The sequence below is a fragment of the Dendronephthya gigantea genome, unplaced genomic scaffold (genome assembly GCF_004324835.1).
Source record: "Dendronephthya gigantea isolate DGI-Jeju-01 unplaced genomic scaffold, DenGig_1.0 000015F, whole genome shotgun sequence".
Taxonomy (NCBI): Eukaryota; Metazoa; Cnidaria; class Anthozoa; order Malacalcyonacea; family Nephtheidae; genus Dendronephthya; species Dendronephthya gigantea.
This window is the reverse complement of record NW_021163025.1, coordinates 1,506,172-1,516,551: the sequence shown is the minus strand read 5'-3', so window position 1 is coordinate 1,516,551 and position 10,380 is coordinate 1,506,172. Positions and strand designations below refer to the sequence as shown.

The following is a 10,380-nucleotide window of genomic DNA, read 5'->3' as shown; positions in this document are numbered from 1 at the left end:
TAAAGTTTAAGGATAGATAAACGACAGTAAAATATACAAACCCGAACTCTTAAATGTTGTGAATATGTTATAGTGTAGAGTTCGCCGTTCGCTAGACATGCTTTTCCTCGCCTGTCTACGGGCGGTTCTTCTCGTCTGTAGAAGGAAAGGATTCGTCCACAAATCCCCATGATGTTAAAAGCGACAAATACGTTTAGGTCAGGTCGAGTGTGTCGAGTTTTACATGCAGAGAAGTGATCCAAGAACTCCTAATTTCGCCTTTGCATTTTGTAAATGGCTTCCAATTCCTGGAATTCGTTCGACCGACACCTGCGTAAGTTCCGGTCACGCGCCCCGCGAGGGCTGCGTGGAGATGCTTGCAGGGGCGGGGGGGGGTAGAGTGTAGTTGGACCGTTGGAGGAAGGGGACCCCCGAAGGATCATGTCAGGAATCAGGAGCACGTCATTACACACGCTTTTTAGAAGAATAAGGAAGGAGATTTTAGAGATAGTTTAATTCGCGAAAGAGGAGAATTTTAAGCATTTTGTGAACATTTTTACACCACAGGTTGTTAAAGCAATTCATTGTTTATTTTCTTACTGTGAATTATGAGTCCCTCAGAGGGAGGAAATGATACGATAAATCTCTTCATTTAAAGTGGCGTAGAGCCTGGGGATATGTAATTAAGACGAGAGCGTACGTAATCAAGAATCTAAAAAAATAAAGCTATTCGGCCCCAGGTAAATAAACATTCAAAGGTCTGACACACTGATTATTGCAAATGAAATGCCTTTATTTAATATTTATAATACAACTACTGGGTGAGAACAAAGAAGACCTGTTCCCATGTGGCTGTAATTTTTAATTAAAAATCATTTTCGCCCCTTCGCATTCTGTCAGATCAACCGCCCAAATTACGACGAACAGCTAGGAACTGACCTTTATTTATTATCTATCTCATCAACGGTAATGGCGTCTTCCTATTCTTAACAATAATATTATACAAAGATGGCATTGATAAGAAAACTACTCTCAAAAATAATTGATAACGGTGACTGGATAACTTTCAGAACTATCTGTGGGCAAAAGTTTTGATCTGCTTTCTTAGCTTTTTCTATACCAGTTTCACGGATAATTTTTGCTGAGAGTTTTAGGTGCAATTTTTTTCTTTTCATAGATGTGGTCGATAAGTTACGAATTTTCGAATAAGGGTAATCACACACAGAGTATATGACTGCATACATCAAAAGAAGAAACTGCCGCTGAACAAATATCTAACATGCCTTAAATACAAAGCAAAAATCCAGTAGACAAAGTCGCATTATTACTGTATGCATGCACGTATTGTGAAATAAAATGTGCTTCAGACGGTAACACTTCGAAAATATATCAACTGGTGACATTGTAAAAATAACATCGCATTATAAGAGGAAAAGTCATGAAGTTTTACACCGACACAGTGGGCTCGACTTCGATCTTCAGGAACATGACGTCATCGCGAATGTATCTACGCGTGCGTATGACGTCATGCGGAACAAACTTGGCATAACCGCGGCCAGTATTGCAACTTTTGATTGGTCGCTGGAAATTCACGATGCCTTCGTTGTTGCCAGCCGGTGCGAGGACTTTGACGATATTTTTGCGTTCATCATGGTCGTTTTGCTGGTCGATAAGCGTGAATTTCACTTCCTGTTGGAAGGGCCAACGAAGGAGTGAGTCATGATCTCCCTTCAAGAGCTGGATGTATACGGATATACAGGAACCTAAGGAACAAAAGGGGTAACATTAGTCTCATGCATACAGATATGAAGGGACCTTAAGAACATACAGGTCAGCAGCCTCAGGAACAAAAGGGGATATATTGAGTCTATATACGGCCGGATATACAGGAATCTGAGGAGCAGTAAGGGTAGTTTGTAATAAATTAGCTTGACGTGAATTATGTTCATGTATACTGAGTTAGAATGAAGAGTTCGTGCTCCAATGACTCAGTGACTCCCTGAATTTTTACGCTTTGTGTCGCTGACGACTTTTGCGCTCTGTGGGACATAAACTATTATTCAAGATACCTTTAGCCTTTGCATCGCCGTTCAGGTAGACTAAGGAACGGAATTTATAGCCAAACGGGCCGGTAAGAGCCGCTTCACTCTGCAATATCGGCTCAATTCCGTTTACTGCTTGACGGAAACGTATCTCAAAGTTGTCGATAACCCAAACGATTGTTCCATTACCAGTCATGTTGCGAGCCTGGAAAAACAAGGCATTGAAATACATTTAATAAGCTTTAATTCTAGCTTCTTCATAGTTCATAGAATAAATTATACAGATTAACTGCTCGTCGATAATAATTATGAATTAGATCGATTAGATTAGGCTGGTAATTGAATCCGCATCCAAGGCGGCAATATTATTGCAAACAGGCCGGAAATATACCAGTTGGAGCACGAATTCCACGAACCTGCTCTGCAGCCAAAATCGCCAGTTTCTCGGAATGCTGGTTCAGTTGCAAAGTCTTTTCTCGTAAGTCAGCGCCCATCTCACGTATTTTGCCACAAGCATGATCCAAATGCTTCTGAAGGTTCTTATCAAGATGATCTTGCATTTGATGACGAAGGATCTACATTGAAGTATATTCATCCTCAGGAAATCATGCTCTTCTCATGCAAATGACTTCAAACTGAAACTAAAAGCGATCGTTCTAGGAAAGGGCGGTCAAGGTTTGCAGGGACCGTGAAGAGGTTGGCATGCAGAGTGAAATAGCAACAGAGGAAATTCTATATCAAAACATGTTTAACAGCTTAGTAATAATTAGCGATTCATCAATATTACCATTATTTCAGTTTAAATAATGAAACTATATATACCCAGGTCGTGAATGTAGTCATTGTGAAGTGTCGTGAATACTTTCGGCCCACTTTCATATTCAGTGTAGCAATTATAATAACACTGGAATAAATACCTGGGGCCAGTTGTATAAAAGACTAGTTAGCTTTTAATCGTAGTTAAGGACAGAATTGGCCAATCAGAGTTGTGTATTTCTGAGTTAACTAGGATTTAACTATGCAAAATGTAGTTAAAGTCTTAAAGAGTTTTATACAATCTACCCTTGGTTACCGTGAACTTGCTAACTTCAAATTCATTGTTAAACGGTTATTTAGTCAAAATTAGAAAATATTTAAGATGTATGTAAGAGTGTTTATTCATCTAAGCATGATCTGGTAAACATATTTCGACTGAGCTAAGTTGAACGTGTGGGACCTGTTCCTCTCCTATATCGGTTGTCTTTATTTGAAACACCCTGAACCACATTTATTTACACCTTCGGGCTTGCCCTTCTACGCTTGAAACTAGAAGACAATAATAACAATAATCCATCCCAATAAGTATACCTCGTCATCGCAGCCAACGTGCCTGTACTGACATGGCAATATAGTCAGCGGACATTCATTTTCGACATGTTTTCTCATCTAAAAGACAAGTGTTTAAATTGCATCATAAATGTCAGGTGACTTGTTAGGCAGCAAAACTCGTGTTTTTGTGTCTACTCTTTCTGAGAAAAAGTCCTTCCTAGAATAGCATTGCAGTCATGCGGCTCTAAAATTATCACTTCTATTTCTAAGAATTTAAGTTGGTATAGTATATGCACCACTTCGACAGGATAACTCTATCCCTTCCTTTCCTAGAATTGCAATGCAGCAAAAGCCTCACTGTAACTTCTTTCTATTTCCTAGAAGTACACCATATGCATCTGATACTTTCAATTTTAGCTGTGTATCGGTTACACGCGTGCCTTCTATATGTTCACGATCTTCCAGGAATACGAGTTTAAAAAGAAAGCAAAATAAACAGACCTGTCCACGAGGTATAGTTCTCGATGAACAACCATTAAGGCATTTCTCTGGTACTCCACGGCACGTAGCTTTATGAACCTAAGAGAAAGGACAAAGTTTCATAGCTTTGTCTTGTTTGACACGAACGAAACACGTAACTCAAAAAACATGTTTGAACCATATATGATTCGTATAAATGATACATGATTCTACAGAAGGCCCAATTTAGCCATATTGTTTTCAAGCTTTCAAAGTTAGTAATAAAAAGTAACAATTCATCAACTAGACGTTTAAAGCGAATAGTTTTATTTGTATTTTGTTGGGAGTGGAAAGGACGAGACAAGCAGGATTATATATCGGTTCAATAATTCGTATATTGAAGCTCTTCATCTTTGAAAACGGCGGAATTACCTCTTCTTTGCAAACGGCGTATTTATCCTCACAGTAATCACAGACGACAACACGCCATTGACATTCTCTGGCCTGATGATTTTCAATTCGGCTACGCGCCATCACAACATTACAGTTGGGATCAGGGCATTTCACGTCTTCATATTCGCATTCTTCAGCGTGGTCCTGAAAAAAGAAATGAATCTTGAAAGTTGTGTAACAGACGATTATGCGTCCAGTTCAGACGCCGTGCCTTTTATGACTTCAGCCGAATGCTAATATGACCTGAGTTATTTGTTTTAACTTATTTCCTTTGGGACGCTTTTACAAATAACCCTTTCATCTAATCTCTCTGCTTCTTGATCATGCATGAGTGAGTCATGTGACGCCAATGAAAGCGATAAACGGCTCAGCTTCGTCTCCATACAGCCTCGTTCGCAGGATCTGAGCACAAACCATGGAAACTCTGTTCGGGACTGGTTAATTAAAAGCCGACATGCAGTCAACGTTAACCTGATGTGGTGTTGTACTAGCTTACAGCTTTTAAAACTGAATGGGTAATAGCTAATGTGTCCATACGATTTATATCGAAAATAACCTAGCACGCTTTTTAAAGTTTTCATCCAAGTATCTGACCGACAAGCAGATAAAGTACAACTTTTTATCCGATCAAATCTATAAACAGATTTATCTAATGCTATATGCGAAATTATTCCTTATCTATAGTGCTACAGCAATTCTCTTTGTATTAGATCAGATATGATACACGGCCTGCATGGAAAGAATTGGATTTTTCAAGCAAAGATGCGTCAAATGACGAACTACGATGCCATATGGCAGACTTCGTCAGAAACGTCAAACGGTTTCCTTAAATTTTTCAGATTGTCTACATCTATATAATCAATCTATGTTTTAAAGAAACTATGATCTGCACAGGAAAGTTAACCTGATTTCCCGATTTATTCATGATACAACATCGATCTCGAATAGCCTGTTACGGTTATGATACATAAGATTGTCGTCTTCAGCTGTTTACCTCCAAAAGTGAATTCAACGTGCCAGTCCAAGGACAGCTTTTGAATTTGCATCGCACTCGAAGGGACATGATTGTGTTGCGCCACGCTCGATCCTGGAAAACCTAAACGAATTTTTAAGAGTTGATGAAATATTTTGAAAAGTTCTTGCTGTTTCGATGGATGTCCTTTCGAGTTCCAGATGTCCTTTATATTGCGAAATTTCGCCTACCTTTCTTCAGCAAGATCTATTTCGTATCGCAAAATTGACTGACGAATTTATTAAATTTTCAACGCTATCTCGATCGTTAAGACCAGGGACTTAAGATATCTTCATATAAACCCTCAATCGAATCGATGAAGTAATTAAAGGCTTTGTCACGTCGTAGACGAAGACGTAAATGCTTAATTTTTAATTATATAAAGATAAAAAGAGGCTTAGTTGTGCAATTACCAAAGCATACCTCGCTTTCTTTGAATGATTTTCGGTCAATCGGGCAAAGCTTACTGGATCCATTGCTAAAAAAACAATATTTATTGCAATAAGAGAAAATTGGACGTGTTTAAGAGTTTGTAAGGGCTCACAACTATACGAGGCCATCCCGAAATATCATTCGCAAAATATGTTTACTTTGCGACATTAAGGGGGGTTTCTTAAATAATAAAAAAAATGTTGGGGAGAACTATACGAAAGGCAATCTTCATGGAACTTGTATATTATAGCCTATAGGCAGGACATACAACGGCATGAAATTTGTATATCATTGCCGATACTATAGGCAGGATTTTATCAACGTCCGTTAGACCTTTCACTATATATAGATTCATCAATTTTTTATTTTTGTTTATCGGTTGGAAAATTCAAAATTAGGAACGACGACAGGTAGTGTCTGCATGCACGAATAATGACAATGTTTTAATAATTTTGTTTTAATATCTTAGCAACAGGTTCATCGCGTGTTTTGCCGATAACCATGTTTGTCATAAAAGCAAGTAAGTCTAATGTACATAGTCAATATTGCCAATAATTCGTTAATTTCGTTTACTGTAAGACTAACTTAAGCAAACACATTATATTGAGAGGAATAACGCTTGATAAAACAAAACATTCAAACACTAAAGATTAATTGTAAATGCAGATAGAATGTTTATTCAGTAATTTGACAGTTCTAACAACGAAAATCACAAGGTTGAAAATAAACGATGAAGCATCCTTTATAGCGAAATTTGTATTTTTGATTTTCGAAACACAGAAACTGAAATTCAGGGGCCATCTTGTGTATGTTTTGTCTCTAATTCTTTTCCCAAAATGGAGTCAAGTCTATTTAGGTTAATTCAATGCAAATTCAAAAGTTTTGCATGAAAGGCAGCCAGTTCAATTTTTTTTAACTATATGCATGTCTAAATATTATAGTTTTAAATAATTTTCGTCCAATAAACTCGAAGCACACCTGCATATATGGGAGTTTAATAACGTCATATCGCGGCAGGGGTGAATGAATGTATTCCACTTTTGTTTGCAGAGAAATTTTCGCTTTTATTGACATATATATTTTTTAAGCGTCGTTAATGTTTTCAGTAACGTTGCCTTGGTAATTTTAGCGAGTATAGTTAAATTCCCACCCATTACATATTACATTCATGGTAATACTTCAACTGCATGTACTCAAATTTACTCGATCTTCATTTACTTACTCTCCTAGGGCCGGTGTTCAAAAGGCGTTTAGCTTAAACGGTGGATAAGTTAAAAATGGAAAACAAAATTATCTATTTATTCAACAACCGAGCTGAAATATTTCGATGTTAATAGTTTAATTGTCAATGGAAGGACTCAAGGACATATTGCAGGTCCAGTCATTCACAAGATCTATGAGAGTATTTTCAAATTTTGGCTTATCCATTGTCCAAGCTAAACGCCTTTCCAACAGGCGGCCCCTGGTGGCGACATTAGCGGATCGAAAAATATGATATATTTTTCATATATATTGTAGCTATATTAAGAAATTGCTGAAGTGTATTTCATGAGAGGATCCCGGCCTCCGTCAAAGTCTTACTTCATAGATTGAAGTTAACAAGCAGCAGGAGCCGGTTGTATGCATGAAAACCGGATAGCGCTATCCACCGGATTGTGATTTTTTGAATCGTTCTAAAAATGCTTGAAAAGCAATGAAATTTCACCTCTGGCACCAACAATTATTCAAGAGGGTCCTCGATTTAGGAATACTAAGATTTAATCAAAGTTATAGCAAAAAACGGAAGATTTTTGAAGCGATTGAAAAAATCACTATTCGGCAGATAGCGCTATCCGGCTTTAATACAACTGACCCCAGAAGGCACAGGAAGAAAGACTCCTAAAAGGGCCTTTTGTCATTTTTGACTTTGACTAGCGAATGCTTTCGCGGTTTCGCCTATGTAACAAGTTCTGATGCGAAAAAGCGATTTTAAAGCGTTGCAACTTGTGAGAAACGAAAATAAGGCTCTGCTTGCAGGGTAGCTTGTGTACTTAGTTTTAGTTTCAAACAGGAAAAATGATATTTACAAACATTGTAAATGGAGTTGAACTGTTGAAGGGCTCTTAACATGTCCATTAAGTCAAAATGCCCTACGCGTAGTATGTGTACAAATGTACTTAGCCCTAGGTGGATTGTCCGACATTTTAGGTTCCCTACTATAACAGAATGGATTTGGCTCACAATTCGTCGTAATCTGGCAAACAAAATATGCATATAATTGTCTTTGCTAATCACGAATTATCGTTTATCGTACAAAATTCTTTCAACCACTTAATTTGTAAGCCTACATAATGGCGAACACTCGAACAAAAACAAAAAGAACTCTGCTGTAATGATTTGAGAAAGTTAAGATTTTATACTGGAGAAAAAAAAAGTTAGCAGGTTGTGGAAATTAGCATCCCTAAGGGTCGTATAGGGCGACAAAAGCTCCTATAGTTACCTGATTCGCATTATCACAACATCAAGTTTAAATGCTGCAAAGCTTATAGTTCAACACTTAAATTATTATAATTATACCTATAGAATTAAAAAATGTACTCCATCGATTGTAAAAGCCGACATAGTTATAGTTAGCTTGAAGCCGTGACAATGTGAATCAGGCAGCAAGTGACCGGCTCTAAAGAGTTTGGATTGACTTGAAAGATTTTAATGTTGATAGGTAATGTCGTTGAATAAGGTAATCGCAAAATAACTTACCCAAGGTGTCGTAAATAACAACTGTTACAAAACCGATGTCCACAAGTGTTGAGTTGGATGGGATCTCGCAAAAGACTGTGACACAACGGACACTTGTAGTCAGGAGGAACCTCGCTTGTGAAATCAAATACTTTGTTGTCCAAAATATGAGGTACGTCCGACCGACTGTACGACTCTCTACGAAGAAGCCTTGGCATTTTCCAAAGAATCGCGCTTCAAAAACTGTTGTACTGTGTACTCTGTGTCGAAGAGATACTTCGGCGTTGTAATGAACTGCTGTCACAGCGTCTTGGTAACGGTGGAGGCCCTGGCTGACAGGATTGGATGTGATTGGTTCTGGCTTGCTAACACCTGAAACCTGCGGTATGCGGTTATGACGGCGTGAAGATCGCCTGGTGACAATTGTTTCACTTAGACTAAACTTGGAATTATTTTGCTACACGGCCAAATCAGTCCAATCTTTAATTCTTCTCGTGCAAACTGCAGAGGGCCTGATGTAAAGAATGTGTTTTAATGATAGCAAATCAATTTAGCGTTTCTCCGGCAAGACATTTACCCAGTAAACTCCAGGGAGGATCATCTCTTATTGATCCAGTGTTACAACAGGAGGAAACCTAAACTAAACTAACTTTATTTATACTGGATAGCTCTATCAGTTCTAAGCTGTTCTTCGTATAGAGGTCCAGTAATTATAATCTCTTATTGATCCAGTGTTACTACAGGAGGAAACCTAAACTAAACTAACTTTATTTATACTGGATAGCTCTATCAGTTCTAAACTGTTCTTCCTAGAGGTCCAGTAAGGATCATCTCTTATTGATCCAGTGTTGCTACACAATGAGACATGTCAACAAACTTGTGAGCAAGCTAAGATACAAGTATAAAATGAGTTTAAATCAGTTTGCACGCACGCAATAGAATCAATTTACATTTGCAGGTTAACATTATTTATTCATGTAATAATCAACAGGTGACATTAAACGAAGAAATTAATTAAGCGCAGCTAGAGCTTTCAAATCCATCAACGAAGAAAGGCGAAAGTGTGTCTCAAACGACAGCAACACGATTAATTTTTCTCAACAACATTTAATAACATTGAAGTAAAACATATGTGCACAAATTGTGGCATCACTGTTGTGAGAAATAATAGCAAAATATCGTATACATGATGCACAAAACGTTCTGGAAAAATGAACAACAAATTGTGCAATATTTCTTAGTTTCATGCATCTTAAAGCAAGAATTACGTGCTCATTTTCAATGCTTTTTAAGCTGAAGACGAATAGTTTGCAAACTAGTGGTAACAATAATGACGGCCGGTGGCAAATCCGAAATGTTTTAATCGAGGAGATTTCTCGTATTTTTATTTGTAACTTTGCAACATAAAAACAAGAATATGATAACTCACGACAGTGCATCCGACAGTAAAAATGGATACACTGAACGAAGAACATAATCGAAAATGAAGCTTAGAAATCGACTACTGGGCGATGGTATGTCGACGCGACGCAGCGGACGATTCGCCGAAATCCTCAAGTTCTCGTGGCGGTTCTTGCAAGCTTTGTGACCTGTCTTGTACCTTCAGGTCCTCAAATACTCCCTTGCTGACCCTCTCAAACACCGAGGAGCGACGGATGCCCCGACGATCACTCTTACCAGCCACCACGGCTGTGCGACGTTGGGGTAGCTCGGGATCACGTGGTTTGGCGGGTGTAGAAGAAGGTGGGGCCTTGGCGCCACCCTGGCGGAAATACTGTAGCTGGGCCAGGTATCTAGATAGAAAAATTCATGTTGTTAGAACCCGGATTTAGCCCTGCAAGATTAAGGTCCGTTTACACTTTCAATTTTCAGTGCGATTTTATCTGCGAATTTCGTCTTTTGGTAGATGTGAACGAGTGACTAGTTACGAATGCTCTGATGTTTTAGAGCTCTTATTTGAACAGCTGTAACTAGTTCACT

At 38.3% G+C, this 10,380-nt stretch overlaps 1 protein-coding gene across 2 annotated transcripts; it reads right to left on the bottom strand.

Moving 5' to 3' along the window:
- Positions 1 to 761: 761 nt before the first annotated feature.
- Positions 762 to 8,716, bottom strand: LOC114520267 (TNF receptor-associated factor 5-like). 2 transcript variants are annotated; one of them, XM_028540499.1, is made up of 9 exons: positions 8,422 to 8,716; positions 5,677 to 5,731; positions 5,236 to 5,337; positions 4,221 to 4,385; positions 3,831 to 3,908; positions 3,369 to 3,446; positions 2,438 to 2,596; positions 2,049 to 2,226; positions 762 to 1,742 (listed from the first exon to the last, which is right to left on the bottom strand). In XM_028540499.1, the coding sequence occupies exons 1-9, from the start codon at positions 8,616 to 8,618 to the stop codon at positions 1,426 to 1,428; spliced, it is 1,329 nt and encodes a 442-aa protein (XP_028396300.1). In that variant the 5' UTR covers positions 8,619 to 8,716; the 3' UTR covers positions 762 to 1,425. The 2 variants fall into 2 exon arrangements, with proteins under 2 accessions (XP_028396300.1, XP_028396301.1); XM_028540500.1 differs by lacking the exons at positions 5,677 to 5,731; positions 8,422 to 8,716 and adding an exon at positions 5,445 to 5,531.
- Between the last annotated feature and the right edge of the window lie 1,664 nt (positions 8,717 to 10,380).

Excerpts from the sequence above, each read along its gene's own strand:
- LOC114520267 (XM_028540499.1), bottom strand. The coding sequence starts at position 8,618 with ATGCCAAGGCTTCTTCGTAGAGAGTCGTACAGTCGGTCGGACGTACCT. Across the intron at positions 4,386-5,235 it reads CGTTGAATTCACTTTTGGAG|GACCACGCTGAAGAATGCGA; the intron begins GTAAACAGCTGA and ends TTCTTTTTTCAG. Across the intron at positions 2,597-3,368 it reads ACGTTGGCTGCGATGACGAG|ATCCTTCGTCATCAAATGCA; the intron begins GTATACTTATTG and ends ACTTCAATGTAG.